This window comes from Cariama cristata, unplaced genomic scaffold (assembly GCF_000690535.1).
Source record: "Cariama cristata isolate BGI_N322 unplaced genomic scaffold, ASM69053v1 scaffold37381, whole genome shotgun sequence".
NCBI classification, from domain to species: Eukaryota; Metazoa; Chordata; class Aves; order Cariamiformes; family Cariamidae; genus Cariama; species Cariama cristata.
This window is the reverse complement of record NW_009601713.1, coordinates 11,010-34,014: the sequence shown is the minus strand read 5'-3', so window position 1 is coordinate 34,014 and position 23,005 is coordinate 11,010. Positions and strand designations below refer to the sequence as shown.

At 43.5% G+C, this 23,005-nt stretch overlaps 1 protein-coding gene across 1 annotated transcript in view; it reads right to left on the bottom strand.

Moving 5' to 3' along the window:
- The window catches only part of RUNX1 (runt-related transcription factor 1), a gene marked incomplete at its 5' end in the record, with an annotated part of 66,520 nt that overhangs the window by 35,297 nt on the left and 8,218 nt on the right, over positions 1–23,005 (bottom strand). Inside the window, one exon of the mRNA XM_009710557.1 lies at positions 13,882–13,986. Within this exon, the coding sequence (XP_009708859.1) occupies positions 13,882–13,986 (105 nt within the window). The remainder of the gene's footprint in view (positions 1–13,881; positions 13,987–23,005) is intronic.

Genomic DNA, 23,005 nt, shown 5'->3' with positions numbered 1-23,005 from the left:
CTTTCCCTCCTCATGTCCCCAGAGTTTTTGCCGGTACCAGCAGAGGAAAGCAAAGGGCAGTACTTTTTTCCCTTGGTTTGCAGGTCAGTGTTTGAAACACTGGAAAAAATAGATCATCAAGCCTGCTTGGCTAAACCACAGGGTTTGGGGGCTTTTGGACTTTTTTTTCCCCTTATCCCTTTCAAATACTGCCTCAGTGAGGTCAGGTGGATTTTTTTACGTGGAATATTAAACAAGGAGAGCAGAGAAAACACTCGCTTTTCCGATACTTTTACAACAACGTAACATGAAAGTGCTTTCCCTCTTAATGGGAGGAAAAAGCAGTTTTATAGACTTTAAGAGACTGTGGAGCACTCAGCTTGGCCCGCAGCCATCTGGTCGGGGCTCTGGATGTAGAAATGACAAGAACAAAGTGCCTTGGCAGCCCCCGTTTTTGTGCACATCGGGCACTCAGCGGCAATGGTTGCTAGGTCTGGGTTTCACACCGCAGCCAGCCCGACGGAGATGACAGCGGTACTCCGAGCTGCTCCAGGTACAGAAAAAGAAACAGATCTCCCATTACTTTCCTTTTAAACTAGTTTTTAAAAGTGTCACTATATGCCTTTCAGGTTCAGAGAGGCAGAAGCAGGTAAAAAGGAGGCTAAGGAAAAGCATCGCTACTCTCATTCTGCCAGCTGAGGCTACCGGAATTCCTGTGGGTACCCAGGACCGTTTTACAAGTAAGCACTGCTGGAATGGATTAATGGATTTTTTTCCCCCCCTCTTTTAATCAAGTTACAGGACAAGTACACTCTTCTGTCGCTTGCTCTCAGTCACTCACAACCCTGACTATTTGGAGCTGGTACTAACACCCACAAAAGGTTTGGGTTTGGGTATCTGATGGAGAATCACTGGCTCACAGCTGCTGAGCATCCCAGCCAGAGGCAGATCCAAGCAAAAACACCACAGGTTTTCCTGTGTATTATTCACAAGTTTTCTGCCCCAAACCATCAGGTTGTATTTGCATGGAGATAGTATAAGGGGAGTTTAATTAAGTAGAGTCCTTTCTACCTGAGGAGAGCAGAATACCTCCCCCTCTCTCCTCTGTCTCTCCTTTTCCCAGGTGCAAACGGAAACTTTTCACACCCAAAAAGTGGATTATACACAGGAAAATACAGGATCTGGCCAGACTTTGCCCAAGTAGAGAGTGACTGATGAGACCCGACACTTTGGTTTAACGAAAGCCAGCTGATTTGGAACCGTGTTGGACCTTGATCCAAGCATCTCCTCTTTTCAGGGCTGTTTGTGTTCAGGGCTTTGGTTTGGCTCCAGCTCTAGTGGGGTAGAAAATAAGCCATGTTTCATTGTGTCTGGTTAATAAAGTGGTAAACATTGTTTTGTGCCATGGAGCTAAAATAAATCCAATTATTTTGTACATAGTGAAGGATGAGAAGAAAATATACTCTTTCACATTATTCTAGGAAGTGAGCACACTATCTTTAGTGAAAAAAAAAAAATTCTTGTAAACAAAAGGAAATTAAAGTATAGTGCTTCTATATTACTACCATGGTGCTATCCCACTCACCAAAAAGCATTTCTTTTGCTAAGAACAGAAATAGTGCCTTAAGTGCATAAACCGGTAAATACATGCCAGATATCCCAGATATACAAAATACTTTGCACACTCTTTTTCCCTCATTTCCTATGTCACGGCAAGAGCAAGTAGCATCACTTTTCTAGGACACCGTTTGCTTTGTCTTCAAACAAACCTGATCTGATCCTGCAGCGATGTATGGACATGCTGAGTGTAAGGCAGTAACCGTTGTTGTATGGCAGCCCATGGGGTTCTAAGAAAATCATGCTCAAAAATAAAACCAATCTGTAGAGTGGTTTCCTCTCTAGCCTCCATCACTCGGAAGAGACACTGCACTTGGTCATTAGAAGGATCAGTATGGAACAGCGTCAGAGCTCACTCATCTTCCACAGTGTTAAAAATATAATGTAAAAAGTTCCTAAAAAAGGAATTAGACACATTGTAGGATGCTTTCTCTTTCCTCAGTTAAAAATATTATTGCTGTGGTGAGGAAAAATAGTGGTGATGGTAGTCAGAGCTTGGGGTAGACTCATCAGCAATTACATTTTTTTGCTGTTTTTCTTAAGCACTGTACAACACAAGCCTTCTTTCCAGACAGAAGGAATAGAATAATAGAATCATAGAATCATTGAGGTTGGAAAGGACCTTTAGGATCATCGAGTCCAACCATAAATTGGAACATTGTGATAGACAGGATATTATGTTCGCCGTTTTCGTGCCGTGTCTGTAATTACCAGCAGAATCAGTATTGGTCATCAGACCCGACCTGACTGTAGACACGAGGTGCTGGGAAATGTGTGAATGAGGCTGGATATTGCGCGACTCAATGACCAGGCTGACCTCCAGCCGCCCTTCGGAAGCAGAATGTCAACCATCGCCAAGCACAGACAGGCTGACAGTGGGAAGCCCTTCCAGATGCGCTTCTTCTATCAGCTCCCTGGCAAACCTCACCCTTTCTCTGCCTCTATGGAAAAATCTGCTTGTTACTCCAAGTAACTCCAGACAGACTAGATGTTTCAGGTATGATCCATTGCTGAGCATTTAGTTTTTCCACCAGGTGATCTAATTTGGCTGTGCGTTGAACAAGTGTCCAGTGATACCAACAAGGTGAACAAAGATTTACATGGCAGGTTCCCTGCTCTTCGGTAACTCCCTGCTTTGCCTGGGGGAAAGCCCAGGTAGCTTCTTGCACCTCTTTTTCGGGGTTAGTCACCCTTCCGTAACAACATGCACTCTGAGCAGCTGGTGCACTTTTTTCCTGCATATTTTAACAGTAGTTAAACAATATTTTGGCAATATTTCTTTTTTTTCTTACCTTTCCTTTTTTAAATCAGTCCTTTTTAAAAAACCTCATACAAACAGATGCTATAGGTAGAGCAAAATTTGCAATGAGAGGGAGCCCTGCCCCAGACCAAACGAGAGCAGGCGGGAGAGTCTGGATCAAGCCCCTCTTGTCTGGTCTATACTAGAAAACAAACTTCGGTCTCCTGTTTTCCAGGTGAATGCCCTAATTGCAGGCTGAGAGTCCTTTTCGTCACTGATTCACTACCCAGCTGCGTCGGGAGAGCTCCAGCGGGGAATGTCTCCAGGAAAAGGGACAAGCGGAGGCAGGTGGTCTCCCTCGCCCCAGCTGGCACGCTGACTGCAAGACCACGGGCTCCTCCGGGCCGGGTCCCTCCAGTTCTCGCCTTGCCTCCTGATGAACGTATGAAAAGCCTCACGTCTACCCTGAGGTACCACAGCCAGAAAAAGCAATCTTGACAAATTTTGCGAGGCAGGAAACACACTTCCTCTCCCCCCGGCTCTGGTGGTGAGGGCTGTGCTGTACTAACAAATAGCAATGCACAAATGTATTTCCACTTCAAACACAATTATTTTTCTTGCCATGGATCCACCAAAACTTCTGATGAATCTGACATATGTGTGTCCTCTATTTGTGTTATGGAAGTGCAATTATTCTGTGGGTTCACCCCAGGAATTAGGTCATCGCAGTGAAGAAAAGTAAAGGAACTGAGCACTAGGAGTTTGGAGGGAAGAAGTTGTTCATGAAAATTAAATTAGTCTGCAAAATTATACCCTTTGCTTTCGTTTCCCTTTCCCCCGTGTCAACATACATACTTTAAAAATCCCAACTCCTTGACAAAGTTTGAATGACTCCCAGATTAAGCATCGCATTGCCAAAAGCCTCTTTTGTTTCTTTACAGTTTGCATCTTCCCACACGTACAAATCACCATCAGAATACCCTCCAGCCATGGGCTGAGACATCATAGTTGAAGATATGTATGAAAGAGTAGGTGCAGAATGAGACACAACCAACTGCTCAGTAAGCGACCAAGAAAAACACAGGCACAAAAAGACACCTCTGTCCAAAGAAAAGCTGCAGAAACACAAGGCTCAGGCAGCAAGGACTGAGCCCCCATTTGAGCAGCCCTTGGGAGAAGATTGTCTCTCTGCTGAACACAAAGGACCAGGCTCCTAATTCAGGCACCTTAATCAAATGTGTAAGCTTAGGTGGGATGAATCTGGACCCTCTCCCCCAGCTCGAATGGGAAAAACAAGGGACGATAGCATTTGCACCTTTGCTGTGCCTCCAAGAGGACAAACGAACGGGAAAGTGGGTTGCACAAACATCACAGTATTGGAGGTCAGAGAAATAGCTTAGACAGAAACCCATTTTATCAGTCCACTGAAATATCTCTGGACACTAAAAGGTCTCCATCACTCCGCCTCAGACAGAGTTGAACAAGGGACTTGCAACTTAAAGGTCAAGTCCTGTGGCTCACTGTTTATGTAAACAGGGGGAATTTGGCAACACAAAAGCAAATTTACTCCTCATGGATACTGACCACGCAGACTTTGACGACTTGTAAAAAACTTTGCTCCTGTCCAAAAAAAGCATATAGCTGGGCTACTCTCTTCCCTTGAACTAAAGACCTTTGCTTTTACCAAGTCTAGTGACTGGTGTTTCCACACAATAGTTGAAAATACCTGTTTTTCCAAAGAAATTAGGCTGGATATTTTAATCTGTAGGTTACTAAGCAGTCCCTCCTCTGTACTAATGCTCCATTGTGCCTACACAGGACTGCAGTTCACTAAAAGCTCATAAATTTCATGTGGTTCTGCCTAGTCTTTATTTTAAGTTCTTGAACCATTTTTTGCTTTCCTCATTTTCTTTGCAGCTGCAGAGAGATATAGTAAGCTACTGTATAGCAATTTGAAAGCAGGGCCTCTGAGAAGTTTCCAAACTGCATACAAGCAGGTTATTCTTTGGCTTGTTTTCTTTGGCTTGGTGTTGGCAGCACAGAATGAGTCAAACAGTATTAACTTTCAAGAGGGAAGTGGTGTGGTCAACCAAAACTGTTTGCGGCTAGATTGCGAAGATAGGTAGAGCAGGTAATGAAGAACAGCCCGTAATGCAGGGTGTAGGTAGGAGAGGCAGACTCAGACAAACAGAATCCTTAATAATTAAATCAACACTGTCGCCTAAATTTTTCTGCAGCTTTATGTGCTACGGTTATGACACAGCCTGGATTTTCTGGACTGGTCAGCCTTGAGAAGATGTTCTGGTGCATGTCGTGCTTAATGGACTCAAACTACAACACAGCAAAGGAAGAATAAATGTCAGGCGCTACTAAAAAAAAAAAAAGATATTGTCTTTTCATTTGTGGCTGGTTAAATTCTTTCTCCTGTATCCTCCCATTTTTACAGGCTGTTCCTTATCTGTTCCGTGATTAAAGAATGCAAGGGAGATGTTCCCATCCTTCCCTCTCTTTAGGATGTGTTTCAGTTGTTAGGAAGCACAGCATGTCCTCATACAACAGACAACTCCTTCTGTTACCATTCGGAAGCAGAGTCGAGGTGGTCTCTCCCAAGCATTGCTCTCCCTCACCCCTTGCACAGAGCAGTGCAGCACTGACATAGCAACACTCTGACCAAGATTTATCATTGACATGAACAGAAAATGCATTTACTCATTACGATTCCCAATTGCAGTGGGCGAGCGAAGAGCAAGGGCGCAAATGGAGATGTGGAGCAAAAGACCTTTTTGCATTCTTCACAAGGGGTGACAGAGGATGCAGCAAAAGCCTGCAGTGTTTTTGTATGGGCCTGCAAGGAGGAGACTGCTGCACCTTCTGACAATCCAGGGCAGGCGAAGCTGGGGGGGACTGCAGTGCAGATGGATTTTCACCCCTTGCAGTTATATTCCAAGAAGAAAATAGGGCTGTTCATGGAAAGTGCTGCACAGCTTCATCCAGCCTTTCTCTTAGACACGTGTCATTCTGGTAAACTCTTAAGTAAGACAACTCCTCAAAAACAGAGGTTTCAGAAAAGGTCCTGCACCGCCAAAAGCTTTTTTGGCAAACGGGAGTGTCTGACCACTGCACGCAGGGTGAAAGTTTCCCTCTCCCTTCTCGCCGCTCTGCTAGGAGCCCAAGGAAGAGAAGGTCCTCTCTCCCACCTCTTGCGGAGAGCAGGGAGAAGGAAGCGAGCTGCTGAGGTTGCATGCAATCGGGTCCTGCCGCCCTCCAGAGCACCCCTGAAGGAAACCTTCTCATCTGCCAGCAGTGTGGTAGGCATGCGGTGGCCAGTCTTGGAGGGACAGCACGATTGCCGACCGATGGTCCAACAGCCCAGCTTTGCTAGCTCAAGGCCAGGCTGGATGAGGCTTTGAGCAACCTGGTCTAGTGGAAGGTGTCCCTGCCCACAGTGGGGGCATTGGAACTAGATGGTCTTTAAGGTCCTTTCTAACCAAACCATTCTGTGATTCTATGATTCTAGGACGGGTAGGGGCTATATGACACACTATAAACCACAGTAGGTAGCTCCACTGCAGGGTTTCAACTACAAGTCCATCCTGCCCCAGCTCATGCAAGGCCCCAGCAGCCACTTCAAACCTTTCATTCACTCACGTTTAACAACTGCTGTTCCAAAGTCCTTCCTTGCTGAAGAAACATGATGGATGAAGAACTAGACTCAGAAACCTTTAGTTTAGTGCACCACCGGCTAACTTCACTAGAAAGACACTTGCCATGTCAGTGAACGAAGGTCTTCAGTGGGGACCGGTGTATAGTCACATCCCCTATGGCCAACCTACTTGCCAGGGTGCTGCATATTAATGCTTTTCCTTAAATACACACACACACAAAATACAAGTGGCATCTATGCAGTCTTTTTTCATATTTCTATGGGAAATGCTCCCCTTTCTAAAAGACTTGTTCACCAATCCTAACAGCTACAAATTCTTTGTAGGTAGGTGCGGTTGACAGGAGAAAGTCAGACCTACTGACTGCTTAGGAAGCATTTTCAGAAGTAATATACATTCACCTAATTCTGCTTTTGTCACGTTTACAGGGTACTTGCCCACTGGTTTCAGCAGAGTTAGACTGAGGCTGCATATCCGTTGAAAATCCCACCATGCAAATATAGGTAAACACGTAGAAATATTCACCACGGTCTTTCCAGCCATTCAATCACTAGGCAATAAAATAATGAATTTTAAGTGAAAAAAAAAAAAAGGTTGACAAAGACAAAAAAGGTGAAAGAAATGAAAAATAACTATCTACCTGTTCTCAATTTAAAATCACACTAATTCAAGAAGGAGCGGAAAAAGAGCTATGGAGATTAACTGACTCAAAAAAGAAGTTGAAATAATTTCTACAGGACTGAGCCAGTCTTACCACTGTTCCTAGCCCACATCGCAGCAATTCTGGTTTCTTGTTTACCTGCTTTATATGAGGAAGGAGCTTGTCCTGTCAACACTTCTGTGTATCTTTAAAAAAACAGCCAAATAACTAGCCAAGCAAATATATATGAGCTACCGCACACCCAGAAAAGCGGTCTTGACACAAAATTTCGTATTGCACGTCTTTGACAATTTTATTGAACTAAAATGACAAATTCCCTGCCTCACGTCACCCAACATCAGCTCTCCTAACTGACTCAGCAGTGAGACTGATAAATGCCAAGGGAAATAATCCTGTTCCATGTTTTCCATATGCAGAAGAAGTCTCTACACCATGAAACCTGAAGGATGCTGGTATTAAAAACCTATTGAGGTCCTACCTATTGAGTAGGACAAAAAGGATCCCCCCTATCACTGTTAGACCAGGGAGTGTTGAGCATTCATATAAATTTCCTACTCCTTTGCACATCTGATGGAGAACAACCAGCACTGTTTTTAGCAGCTGTGGGTAGCTGCTAGCCAGTTAAAGTCCATATGAGGCAGGTCTTGCCTAGACCTTGTCTGCACTGAGGGATCTCTACACTGGGGCAATTACAGCAGCTGTTGGTCTTTGCTTTGACTGGTCTTTTCAGCTCGAGGGCAGTGTGCCTGCTGCTGTGTCTGTATGATTTCCAATCTGAAACCAACTCTTTGAGAGCATGGGCTTTGCTTCAGGTTCCTGCTGCAAGTGAAAGCCCCCCCGGGGTGGCCAGGGGAGGGGACTTTAAGACCTCAGACAAGGGGCTGGTGCTGTGCCAGCCCTGCCAGCTACTGGGAGGGGGCCAACCCCAGCTGCCCCACCATCCCCTCACAGAGGAGAAGGGACCTGCCAAGCAGCCGGGATGCGAGGCACAGACAGGTCTTTCTGGGACACAGGGGACCCAAAAGCTGCAGAGGAGCCTGTGGATGTTTTGTAGAGCTGACCACATCCAGACGTGCGACCTGTGGTCCTGTTCTGCAGCCAAACTTTTAATATCCAGAGCCAGGTGCTCCTGTGTTACGTGATGCTCTTGTGCTAAGCCAGAAGGGCCAACGCTGTATCACTGCAGTAACACAGGCTGGTTGTGTGAAAGTGCGTGCGTAATGGAAACGGGCTGATATTTCCCCTCGCTCTTCACTTTTCTTCAGAAAACACAAGTCACAAAGGGACAAACTGCTCTCTGCTCTTTTGGTCTTCGTGTACTTTCACTATGAAAAATGGGCTGGTGGCATGCAGAGCTTTCATAGCGGGGGGGGACGTGCCCAACTGCAGGTCATTATGTTTTAGGTTGTTTTTCCTTTGCTGTTCTCGGGGACCGCAGAGCTGGCCTGGCTGCTGGGAAGCTGCTAGGACTGTCCTGCCTGTTCAGAAACAACTCCTTCGGTCTGCAAGCATGCCCTTGCAATAATATACTACTTTATTTTATTTAAATGGATTCAGTTGTTCTTCTTTGTCCATCCTTCGATGAGACACACAGAGAAAGGAAACCAACAGCGATCCCCTACCTACCCGTATCCATTTAGAGACAGCAACGCATCAAGTCACATTGTGTGAATTTGAGCTCGCGATGGTTTGTAACTTCCCCCAGCCACCACACACTTCCATATAACCATTGCACAAGCCAACTACAAATGTCCCCAGAGTGCACCTGTAATTTAAGCACTAGCCCACCCATGTCAGTGTCACCCAAACAATAGGACGCAGGGACACAAACACACGGGCACAGATCTGGCAGTGCACAACCATCGGCTTTTCTTGCAGCCCATCCCTTTCTTTTGTCTGTACACAGTCTATTTAGGTTGGAAGCTCTTGGAAGCCAGTACCTTAGCCAAGATTTTTTTAAAAAGCAATTAGCAAAGTTGGGTTCTGATACTGAGAGGGTGGTGTGCTGTGGAGCACGCAGCTAGTGCCAGCAAAGGAAGAAGGAGTCCCAGTTGCATTTCTATTATAAGGACAATCAATTTGTAAGCACCACCTTTTCCTCCGCACCTTTTCTGCTAAGTAACCTTCAGGCACTCTAAGTCCCCAAGTGAATGGAAGGATCTGATAAGCCACCACTGAAATTTATACGGTGGGTCTCTTCCAACAACATGAGGATTCATTTTTTCATGGTTTCTAAACTGTTTGTTGCTACATGTTAGTCTCAGTTTTCAACAGATGGAGGCACTTGCAGCACAAAGCATGAAGAAATGAAGACATTTAGTCTTATTTCAGCTCACTGAGATGAAAAAGCTTTTTTGAGAATGGTTTGGGTTTTACTTGTGTGAAGGGCTGAAGGTGGAAGTGATGTGAAACCCTCAGAGGAATCATCCCTCCCCAGCCTGACGTGTACAGAGTCTTCCTCGCTTCTGCCGCGGGAGGGTAGGGATCCCGGTCCTTCATGGCCTCACCTGACTCTCCTCCCAGAAGCTGCTGTGGGAGCCTAAGTCTGTGGGCGAAGGTTGGACAGGGCAGGGGAAAAGATAAAAGATAAGCAGATCAGGTGCCCTTAACACCACCAGCCCTTGGGGATTCTCTAAAAAAGACCTCAGGCTGGGCAAGGAGGTGTTTGAAGATTTCCTTCAGAACAGCTACAGGCCATGGACTTTCCTTGAGCCTTACTAGTGAGACAGGATGACTTCAGATCAGGGTGTCCTTAACTGTGGTTGACCAAAGGCATACCTGTCCCTGCCCCTGGCTAGCTTTGCTAGGGGGCAAAAAGAAATTCCCTTTCCTCAAAAGGTTCTTCTTGGGCCAGCACCTTTTTAAGCCTCTTCTCAAATCCTGCTCAGCAATATTATTCTCTCTCTCTCTCTGGTCCTCAGCATCCTGCTCTTTGATATAAGGATGCCAAAAAAGTATTTGGGAAAACCACATATCCAGTACGGGATAATCACATTTAATACCCAGCTTAACCTTGGACATCTCAGGCCCATTGGGGCTAAATCCATGCAGCCTTTTCATTTTGTGCCATTCTCAGTCACCTGGTCTGTTAGTGAATTTTTCAGAGCTATGTAGGTTAAAACAATTCAATGAGAAAAACAGAAAGAAGCAGTCAAAAGAAGAAAAACCTAATTTTTCAGCAGACAGACACAGTAGGTCAAACGGCCTAAGGGAAATATTTAATTTAAGAGTCATACTACTTCTACCAAGTTTCCTAACCAAAAGTATTTTCGTCAGGAGCACTACTCTTGATCTGGTTACTGCTAATGATTTTCCCCATGGACTTAGCTCATAAAAACATAAATTGCTTTATGAATCATAGAATCATAGAAGTTGGAGAAGAAAATGATGGGTTAGGTCATCTTGCCCTTCTCCCTGACAGTGCAGTATTATTTCTTTTTATAAAAAGTTTTGAAAATAAGCATTTATTCAGAGCTGGAGAATAAAAATGTGAAGTTCAAAAGAGATTTTAAAAATACATAATGAAAGCAGTGGAGGAAGAGCCAGATTCTTAAGTACCTTGGCTCTTTCTACAAGCCATGACAATTTGATGAGAAGTACCATCTGGATAGGGATGACCAGAAATTCAATGGCAAAAAATGGACAATGGTGGAAGTCCTGCGCATGGGTAATTATCACAATTGTAAATGCAAATCTGGTAGTTACACAGGCAAATATGCTGCTAGGCAAAGACCTGGCCATCACAGTAACCACAACCAAATGTACAATGGGACCTGTAAGAATCCAAAGTCTGCAGGCCTTTGCAGAGTGAAGGTGGCACCTGTGATAATACACACTGTGTCATCGTCACCTGTCGTGACATCTCCACACATCCCAGTGAGCCAGAAAGTCTGTGCATTGCATATTTGCTTTTGGAGCTTTTGGGTTGAGTATTTTTCTGTTTTCCAAAGATGGTTTCAAATCCTGCTTTGTATTACTTTTTGAAGTTTTTTCCCCAAGCATACCTAGTTGAAGAGCCTGTCCTTTTGTACTAAAAAAACCCCCACTTTCAGAACCTGTCTAATTCTGGCTCAGAAACTGCTCTTGATCTGACATCCTCTGAAGACAAAATAAAATGTTCCTGTTATTACTGAAGTTAATCAATCTTAGAGGTTTTTTAAAAAAAGTATTTCCATGTCCTGTAAAGTTCACTAAATCTCATCCTGGTGTGAAGTTCTGACTTTTGTCTCCAATGGCCTCCTTTCTCAGAAACGGCCCCTTCTCTTCCAGCATTTTTCACAGAAAATGCAGACTCTCACTAGAATTCAGACGGTCTGAGAATTGTTATAAACATAAAATAAATGAATCAAAACCTGTTGCTGGAGTTGTTTTTGGACTTCAGCATGTTTTTTCTAGAGCTCTTTAAGACAACAGTATCTAATTTTGTTCCCATTACTGTCTTCCATAGATTTCTTTTGAATGGGGACATCTTAGAAAATGCATCTCAGTATTTCTGTAATTCCTTTAGCTCAGGCGAGCGAGTCATAGATCTGCAAGCACAAACTTTCCCAAATATCAGTTACTGAAACTAGAAACACTGTAATCCAGCAGTTTTTATTTTGATTCTAGTCTCAAGAAAAGAAGGCCAATAGCATTTTAAATCCCTTCAGTACACAGCACGCATGTTTTGATACGTCTAACTGCAAATCTTGTATGTGAGTTTGTGCAGGTAACAGCCCTGAAATCTGTTTTTGTACAGGCTACACATGTAACTGATCTACTTGAACCAACACAAAACAGGATACACCGACCCAGCAAGAGTATAGAAAAATAAATGTGCAGCCCAAACCTGCCAGAACTGTCTCAGAATGGAGAATACACCGCTTTTTTCCTTCACGACCAATGAAGGTCAGACCAATCCGTACCTCAGTCAAACGTACGAGGAGGAGAAGAGATGCCAGACTGACCGCAACACCCGCTGCGATTCGGGAACCCTTGGTCAGAAGTCAAACTGAAGGGCTTTGGAGCCCACCTAAAAATGGAAGGAGCATAATCCCTTCTATGCTGCGTCACGAATGACTTAGCGATAAAAGGAGACGTGCTTCCCTACCGAGGGGGAGGTTGACCTCTTCTCCTGGCACACATAAAGCCTCCTCTGCTATGCAGCTGATTTGCCTACAATAAAGTGAAATTATTTACAAGGAAGCTTTTACATACATTTGAGTCGGGAAGATATGTATGTTGCTTCAGTATGTATTGTATTTCTACTTCCTTTTTAAAATGTAGAATCTTATTAAATATTAACTATTATACCAACTGAAGAATTGATTTGAACCAGTAGGTATGCCTGCAGGATGATTTTGTTTCTTACCATTCTAGCAGACTCATATTCAAAAAACTAAAGCTTATTTGTTGTCCGTAAACTATGAACATGCCCAGGTAATTGCATATGCAAAGCTGGAATTTGCATATACAAATATCTTTTTTTATGTGCACAGCTGCCTGGTTCACTGGGGATCTTTTTCAGGGATAATTCAACCACAATTTAAAAAAACCACACAAACCTACAAACTAAATAAGAAACCTCACCCCGACAGTAGTATTTGTTTTAAAGTTTGGCCTCAAATCCAAAAAATATAGGTCAGATTTTTCCACTATAACCATGCGACATCATGATGCAACTCAGACAAATGAAGGCTTGAGAACGAAAAGCGCAGGCAAGACATGAGTTAGACGTGAGTTTTCTAAGCTGTTTTAGTTAAGTTTCAAACCTTTCTTTTCTTCCTCCCCCAAGTTAAGCAACCTTGAGCTGTGAGTCTCGTTCTCTAGTGGGTGTTTGGATGCTGCTGCTCTCTTCTCCCGGGACGATTCCACTTAAGCAACAGCCAGCACTTCTGCCAAGTGTGCGGGAGGAATGCGAGAAACTAACCACAAACCTCAATTTACATCAGGGCATTTCAATAAAAATATGAAAATGCCCCATTCGGGCTAGTGACTGAGGTTAACGATTGCCTCTGGTAACAGGCAGCGCATGTGCTGCAGAAGCATCTATACCTGCAAATTTGCTCCACCCTGGCTTCACTTCACCCCGCAGACAAAAGAACCTGCCCTCGCCACCTGAACAACACAACTGCCCGCGTGAAAGGTACAGGTATTCCCCTGGAGTTACCAAACCATTCATCTCCTCCTTGTACTTAATTCTTAAAAAAAGAAAGGAAACAAAAAAAAAAAAAAGAGGAAAGATTGGCTGGCTGGGAACATGTGTGCTCCTAAGCTATATGACAGCACAAGGTACAGTGAACTCCATGAGGCAGCAGCCAGGTGTCCTCTCTCAGGCATTTATTTATTTTTGCAGGGTGGCTGAGCTTGAAAAGTTAGATCAATGACATATTGGTTTCCAATGCTTTAAAATCCTCTTAACATCTGAAAGGCAAGACTAGCAAGAAATGATGTGTAAGGTATACGCTGCCCACCTTTTACCAGCATCCCTCCTGTCGGCTTTTGGGTATGATCCAAGTCATCCCTGGGCAGATACTTTAGAAATGCAACGCAAGTCATATTCTAGAGCAGCTGGACACCCATGAAAAATAAGGCTTCGGGAAGGCATAATTAAAACCATTTGTAGGACAGCTTTGGCTTAAAACATACCCACTGCTCCACATGTGTTTCATGAGGCTGGTGATGAAGCCCTATACTAAACCGTCAACGTGGCCCTCTGCAAATGCTATCGTTAGCTCACTTACTTCTGGGTTCGCGAGGTCCGTCCACTGTTATCTTGATGGCTCTGTGGTATGTGGCTACTTGCGGTGGATTTGTGAAGACGGTGATAGTCAGCGTGAAGCTTTTCCCTGCAATAGGAAAAAAATGTTACTGAGCATATGTGTTGAGAGAAGGTGCATTCCTCATTTCAGACCGCACTCACACACACCAAATGGCACCAGAACACTTTAGCTGTCTGTATCTAAAGGCAGATACGTGCCCAGAGAGCGGGGCGTATAACCTCAGAACTGCCTGCTGCTGGATGCGTTCTCTCTGTGGCAACTGCTCAAAGCTTTCGGAAAAAAAATTAATTTATATTTAAATGATCTACACTTTGTAAAAAAAAAGGAGGTTACCTCTAACAGTTAGAGTTTATCTGATCTACATGACTGCTGGAACGTTATCTGTACTTTCTAAAGGGTGCAAGTTCAGAGCGGCTTCAAAATTGTAGCCGACTATTCCAAAACTGCCACGGGAATCTGATCAACGGTACTCATTAAAATTAAAGAGAACTGGGTGCTCAGATCCCCTAGGCAGATCGTAAAATCCCACACTTTGTGGTTGGTGGAAGTCAGCATTAGATCAATTCCATATTGCGAACCAGAACCCTTAAAAAATAATCTGCTACTGCAATGTCAAGAAACAAAGGAATGGAAAAAAAAAAAATCCCTACAGCTTGTCCACAGAGAATTAAAACATTTCATGAAGACACAGCAGAGCATTATGCTTAGTTTCTCTATTATTCAGTAAGAAAACTGTGAAGAACTTTTCAAAATTGCTATATGCATGCTCTGAGTTGGAAAAAGTACTTGTTTTGATGGCTGCTGGGGAGGGTTTCGTATCTCCTTGTGACTGCAATGCCTTCAGATCCTGCTACCCCTGGATTTGCTTTTCACCAATGCCAGCATTTACTTCAGGCATTTTTTAAATAACAAAAGTAGCATCTTGCATCTTTGATAAGACCTCATATATGCATTCATTATGGCTTTGGCCTGGACAACAATAAAAACATTGCCTGTCAGCAGGTTTAGCATAGTTATCTCAGCATCACGGAGGACTCAGATACTGTCAGGAATCTTTGTTATCAGTAAGAGACATCAAGGGACATCACCCCAAGTTAGATAACTGGGAACTGTTGTAAGAAAATTGAGGTTCTCCTGCTTTAGGCACATGCTGTGCGAGCTTTCCCATACAGATCTGCCTGCTTCATTTTACCGCTTGGCTCCAGCACTCCTGAGGGCCGAGTTTCTTCCCTTCTAAGATTTCTCATTTTTATTGTTTGCTTCATTTATCTATATAAATAAATACAAATTTAAATATAAATGTGAATCTAAATGCCTGTCTCTAGGAGCAATATTCCCCCCACCCCATGCACATTCACTTGCAATTCAGTACTTCTCTTACTGCAATTCCTGCTTGGGTGCTAATGGTCTGCATCACCGTCACGGCGAGCAGATACACCTAACTGTTACTGGAAACTGTCCTCATCACATCCCTGTGAATTAGGGAGGTATTCTCCCCACTCTGTGGATAAGGAACTGCGGGGAGATAAAGTGTCTTGGCCACGATCTCACAGGAAGGCTGTGGCCAGCGATGCTAACTGCTTTGGCTGCTGCAACTAAATCCGACTGTAATCCTAAATCACAGCCCTGACAAAACAGAAGCTGAAACACACGCCTTGCAAATCCCAGGCCAATGTCTTCCCACCTCCACATCCTCGCTAGGAAGCAGTCCCTGAGGTCGAAACAATTGCAACAGAAGCAGAAGTCATTTCAGATCCCTGTCTCAGGGCCTTTGGGTCCTACATCTACCCAGACCAAGGATGTCTGTGTTCTTGACATTCTTTAAATACCAAATGACATGATAGATCTTTACAGCTTTGTTACTCTTTCTCCGCCAGCACAGCAGATCTTTCTATGAGGCAATAGTAATACAGTTCAATAAACTTCTTTCCAAAAAATTTTATCACCTATAGCATTACACTTAACAAGTATCAGAGAAGCACCCATAGATTTTCCTTCTTTCCAAAAATAGTTTCCTTCTCTCATTACATACAACATCTAGATCAGTAAGACCAAAAGAGATTTTGCAAATAAACTTTATGCTCTTTACTAATCTGTGGTATTTCCATCTTGCTTCCTGCTTGGTTTTTTGGTTTTTCTGGACAACTGCTGATGCGTTAGGTAAGGTGCTCCTGCTGATCTGCTAGAATACGTAATCAATTTATTTCTTTAGAAGGCCCTTGTGGATTTTCCAGATAGAAAAGAAACGTGAGAAAAAAAATTATAACAATAGTGAAATGTAGCAAAATGTGGCCACATTACCAGTCTACAAGACTAGAATAAAGAAGAAGAGGGAGGTGAAGTTGCTTCCAAGATTCTGTAGAGAACAGACTAGATCTCAGAGCCTGTATAAGGTTGTGACACAAGTTGGCAAAAGCAGGAAGATACTTAGCTTACTTCTTGTTGACAGAAGACTATTCATTAACCACATACTGGTTAACCACAGGACTATATAACCATAAACGTACGTGTCACTCATTGCTGCTTACCATTAATTCAGGCTGTGTTCTTTCTCTGGTTATTCTGTTTCATTTACATTTAGCTTTATTAAGGGGTTTTATCACTTTTATTCATAGCTTCTACATTATTCATCATTATGTGTCTCGTTGACAAAGGTACATTTAGATAGGAGGTATCGTTAGCGAAATCTGCGTTTCATGGATATACCTGTTTTGGGATGACAGCAGGACTATAAAAGTCTCCTCCTTTCTTTTATATATTATGATACAGCCATGATACAGATTTTTTTTCCACATACGCTTGCATAACACACAAGCACGTGCACATACACACACATACGTATGCAGCATACAGCAGACTAAACTGGTGGAAATAATACCAGATTAGTCAGTGGAGGCTGTACTCAGACTCCCTAGTGCTGAAGCCTGTATTAGACGCCATGATTTCTGATGCCTAAGTAAGTGGACCTCGTAACTATCTGTAGAAGACCTACACTGAGCACTTTGTGTCTCTGCTCAGAAAGGGGCGGGTGCCACCAAAACTGAGTCGGATGGCCTAAGTGATGGACTGACCTCTCTAGTGACTGTAAAGAGGGACCAAACCCTCTGAGAAGGCATTCTGAAACACTGGCCTGGTTTGGATGCCTCCAACAGTCATGATGACAATTTGATGATGTCCTAGCAGTCATGGCAAGCCGGCAAGTAGCCCTCCGTTAGCTAACATCAAAATCTGAGACTCTTTGGGTTAAACAGTCCCATAAATCTGCAGAAAACCAAACACAAATTAGCTCGGGTCTATGATGCATGCTTCAGTATACTGAAGCCAACTGATACTGCGTCATCGTGGGAGTATTTGCCGATGGTGGAAGGGCTGATGGGTGATGTCAGTGTCAAGCTGTGCTTCGCTGGGGTGCAAGAGTCACTTCAGAGACTGTTTCTCTCTCTGTAACTATCCCTGGCAGCACTAGGCACATAGCACCTCATGAACACAAGGATTAAATTCTTCAGACGTGGGACAGGGCTCTGCCTTTGGAAACCTCTCCCACTGACATCAAGCATACCCTCATACATGTAAGGGAAAAGCAGAAGATTCACTGCTTCCATCAAGTCTTCTCTCACAACTAGGGTAGGAAAAATTGCTTGGTAATGTTTATTTTTGCAAGAGCATTAAGGTCAGAACCCTTCTAGAAAAAATAATGGAAACAGTAGCATTTGTGGCCAAAATACAATAGTGACTTTTGAAATGATACCTAGAGACTCTGTGGGTGGATTTACTAGAAGCTGTACTGTCAAAAGTGCCCTCAAGAGTCACTGCTGATTTGATAGCCGAAGTCAGATGGATTAAACCAGTTGTCTCCAGCTCATGACTGCTCTTGAGATCCCCTGATGCTCTGCAAAGCCGCAAGAACTTAAGAGGAAGCCACAAAGCACAATATTGCCTGCCGGTACCTGCTCAGCAGTACTGTTTCTGGACCAGCAAAAGCTGAAGATCAACCTCCAAGACCATCTGAAGGTGTTGTGCCTATGCTCTACAATGCAATACAGGAACCTGAAGTCTGCATTCCATCTGCGTCCCACCCGATTGAGGCTGGAAGTAAAATGAGCAGAGAGCTGACATCCAGCATGATGAGAGAGTATTGAAGTGATCCCCCAGAACAGCCCTGAAGGGCTCTAGAGGGAGCAACAGCCTTGTAAGCTGCGGCCCCTGGGAACATTTGAGAGGAACCGAGAGGGAAAAAATGAATCCCAAGTGATAACATGGTCACATGAAGCTCCTGTGCACTGCTTTAGTCATCCCTGAGCAGTGTCATGACCAGGTGGGAAGGCACACTTAAAATATAAGTGGCTGCACAGGCAGATGTAAAGGGGAATGAGAACAGACATGCTTTAGAGAAGTAAGGCCACATTTTGAACCTATCACTTCATTTTCATCCACCTCTTTCTCGGGCAAAAAGAGCCATTGATTCCATTGATGAAGGTTCATCCAAACGAGGATAGAAAAAAAATGGAGTTAAAGCTTCAGAAGTTTGCCTGGGGTGGGGTGGGGGAGAGGAAAGGGAGGCTAACAGATGATGTGGTTACAATTACTATCTTTTGCTTTGGGGATTTATTCAGATGATCACAGATGTGTCATTAGACTCGGTGGGGTTTTTTTTAATTGTTACAGTAAATTATTAGACTAAAAAAAGGAAAAAAAGGAAAGGAGCCAAGAATGCTTGTGCTGACAAGGACAAAAGATATAGATGGAAAAACATGAAATGTAATACACAAATACAATACAAATTATATTACAGACATTTCTATTATATTAGTGAGAGACTTCCAGGTTCTAGTAAGAAAGATTATGGTACTTTTTTTTTTTTTTTTTTAAATCCAGCTTCTACTTTTTAGTGCTTATGTACTTACTTTCATTAAACCATGCTAAATGATCCATTTTATACATCTTTACAATTTCTCACAACATCCTCCTGGGTATCTGCCAAGGTGAAGATGCCTATTGCATTTTAATAACATATCTGACTGTATCTCTGGGCAGGATGTAATACACACATGCTCGCATATTCATTCTCAAATGTCGACTATTATACACTGGGGCCAAATTCTGCTGTTCTTATCACTTAAGGCCCTGAATACTCCAAATGTAATCAACAGGATGAGATGGGCCAACATAATTTGACCCTTCATTAGTTAACTGCTGCTCATCATATAAGTGAAATATTTTTGTAGGTGTTCAAGTTGCATGTCCAATTGCAAAAAACCTGCACAAGTCCAAATTCTGTGCTCAGGTGGTGACTCCTTTCTCCTGCCCCTGGTGACAGTTTCACACAGTCAGAATATAACTTTGCCTGTTATGTTTGGTCCAGTGGCTATTTCATCACAAAAAAGCTGCAGCTGAAGTAAGCAGCATCAAAAAAAATAACATAATTTGTTTACCATCCACACCACAGATACCACTGAATTTAAATATGAGAAAAAAACTGTTATTCACCTCATCTGCTATCGCGCTAGAAATGGTTTACAAATTCTGACCGCCACAGACCAACGGTCCAAACAGGTAATGTGAATATGGGGAGATGTCAGCAAATCAGGGTGACTGCCCCCAAAAATGCAAGCACTGCCCATGCAAATCAGTTGCACAGGCAATGGATTTGCTTGTGTATTTATATGGACATTTTGCAGGGGTGTGTGTGTGTGTGTGAGTGTGTAAGTTGGAGATTTGGGAAATACACCCACTTGCCTCCTGCCAAACCAGCCTGGGTCAGCATAAAGGTATACTTTTGAACATTTCTGTCGAGTGTCTCACTCCAGGAAGTTCTCATATCTGTGTTTACACAGCATCTGCTTACCCAGAATGAAATCTCCATGGCATTAAATCAATGGGCGTTTTGTTCTGTATTTACATGGGGCCAAGTTGTCATGCAAATGGCCAAAAGTGGCCCTCCTGCAAACTTGCACCCAGCTATGAACTATTGAATTTGCTTTGCGATACGTTGTGGAAAAGCACCTCGCGGCTGCGGGACCATGGCTGGCTCCAGCTTCTCCCTGTCCCTTTCCTTCCCAGCTCCCTGAAGCATTAGCGAGTGCTTAACCAAGACTTTTCCTCCCTGTCCATTCTCCAAATTTTTTTTTCTGGCTAACAAGCCAAATGCTGTGATGGAGAGCAGCAGAGCTGCCTGCCTCTCCTACCATGGCTCTGGGGATTCCCAGAGCTAGAAGGCTAGAAAAAGGTGGTGTCTTGGGTGGAATTGTTTCAGAGCATTATTTTGGTGAAGCGTATGTACATTTAACCTAAGGCAACACAGGAACTATATTAAGCAACCAAAATTACATAACTGAAATGAAGTAACATTAATAGACATGCTGTCAACCTAAGCAGGCACCAAAATTGAATTTTACCTTAAGCCCATTATCTGGGTGATAAGGATAGTCCCTGACACTGTTCTGGAAATTGTCTCTGACAATCTTCCTATTCCATAAGTCAAAAACATAACCCCAAGTCTGCAAGCTGTGGACATGAAATATTTAAGCAAACAGATGCAGAAGCTGGTTCTATACTCCGTGTAACTGACAGCTGTTAAAATAAAGCTGATTCGGGCCCTCAGCAGCTATTCCAGCAGACACATCTTGGTGTGCATGCCCCTTGTCATCGGGTGTGCCAGGCATGCTATAAGATCTGTCCCCTACACTACACATTTCCCTTTGCACAGGAGAATGCCCACGCTTTTCCCTGCCTTTGCTGTGCTACAGCGGTACCGACATTCAAATCCCTTTTCTCAGAAAAAAAGGAGAACATCTTCTTGCTGGAATAAACAAAAAATGCCAGCACCTAGAATCCCAGAAACGTGTCACTGTCAATTCAAAAATCACATATTTGCTTGAATGCTGCTTTTTTACCCATTACTGTAGCAACTAACACCTTTATATTTGACCTGAAACCCTCAGAAGAGTGATTCTCCCTTGCACAAACAGGGATCGCTCACATTCTCAGGCATTGCAAGGGTGGGACTCAGCTCACCAGAACAGCCACCGTTTTCCTCTCTTTTTTTGGCCAGATGTTTACATTTTAATTTGACAAGAGTTTGTGTGCAGCCAGTTTCACTTCTCCACTGACGAGCGGTTTCACTTCCCAGTCCCATGTGCTGTCACGATGATACCGTCCACCATCTCCTCCAGCCTTGCGGGGGCCTCTGTGCTAATCCCTTCCCTGACAGCCCAACAACGTCTGTAAAAGTCACTGCTGCTCCTGCTCCCCTGTTTGCCTGCGAGGCACCTGGTGGCCCTTCTCTGCTTAAGACATTTGGATTTGAAATGCGCTCCTTTGAAATGGTCATGTCTAAAATGTTAGACAGGAGGCATCAGTCTCAATCGGATTCCTTTAGGTTCTTTCCCTCAAGTTACTACTTCTACTACCTTGATGGTATTTTTCCTGGGAATGTGCTTCAGCAGAGATGCCACAAAAGCACAATTTATTTTTGGGGGAGGAAAAAACCACCTGTGGCAGTTGAGTAGGAGGAGATGTCAGGTGTGGGTACTAAATGGTCACGGCCATTTGTCAGGAAGGGAGCTGCAGCAGAAGACAGGTAGGAGAATGACTCTAAGCTTATGGGAAAGGACATAAATGAACTAACTGAGGAGACGAGGCATAGGGTAAATCAAGAGATTTGGGACTGAGGTGGCGAGAGGGAGGTCTCTGAAGACACGGTGTCCGACGATAGTCACCTTAGGGTGACACCTGGTAGTTAACATAGACATTAGTCACCTTTGTATGCCAACATCAACAATCCACAAACACACAAACCCACCAGGAATCCCCCTATATTGTGATGTTGTCTAATTTCAGAAGACAGACTATTTCAAGCTGTGGTAGGAATTCAGCTGGTGGGAACATTATTTGTACTATAGGGTCCTTAGGTCTAAGTCCTATGTAAATACCAGCTTTTAGGCTTTGTGATGGAGGTGGTATATGTATGTGTGTGTGCAAGTGTGTGCCCCAGAGTTACAACGATGTTTGACAATATAGAAAAAAAGTGTTTTTCCATTCTGTTCTGAAACACAACCCAAGTGACCTGTTTTAACTGAATTTTGGGGGTGGGATGCCTTCTTAGACTGAAAGCCTGCAGATCAAGTTTGCAAAATGGATTAAAGCATTAAAAGACTGGGATGGGGCGAGAGAGGGGAAGACCTTTTAATGGAAAAGCCAAGCAGCCTCTAACTATAAGTGGAGTTGCTGCAGTAACCACTATAAAATTCTTATGAACTTGGGTGGAGACATTAATTACAGCACAGGAAGAATGAGATGCTATGAGATGCCCGACCTCTGCAGCAGAGTAGCAGCACAAGCAGATTACAGTTTGAGTTTTAAAGTGCAATGCTTATTGTGAAAATATTTTTAGGACCTGAAATGTATATATGCAGTTTACACAAACATACGTGTCACTAATGTTTGAACACACATTTTGAGAGGGTGGAATTATTTTTTCCCCAAAGATGACTCTAATGGAAGTCTCTGATGCTCCTGTGAGTGGGCTACCCCAAAACCTGAACCTCTGCTTTCAAGCTGTGACCTACTACATACCAGGGAATTTTTATTTTTTTTTTTTTATCCCTCAGTGCAATATCATTTTAGTTTTAAATGAAGTGCTTCTCTGTACCGGAGCAGGGGTTGTTTGTGAATAAGTGTTCAGAAAGAACTTAGCCTCCACAAAGTGCATCCAGCTGTAGGGTGGAACGAAGACACGATCGCTCAGCAGACTGCTGTGTCACTGCCGAATGGTTTGGAGAAAGGGAAAAACAGCAACCGAAACACCAGAGGGAAAGAACAGTTCGAAACGAAATGACTTAAATGCAAAGCTACCACCTTCACACAGAAAATGCCTTGGAATCCTTTAGCCTAATAATAGTCCTTAACCCAGCTATAATTTCAAACCATTAATAAGCTTTTTGAGGTAGAAATTATCACCCGCACTTTATAGGTGATGAGAGAGACATGAAAAGGTTAAGGCCCAGATTCACAAGAGGATTTAGCCGCCTGAAGTGGGATTCAGGTTTGATTTAAGTGCTTAAGTCCAAAATTACACCCCCCACCC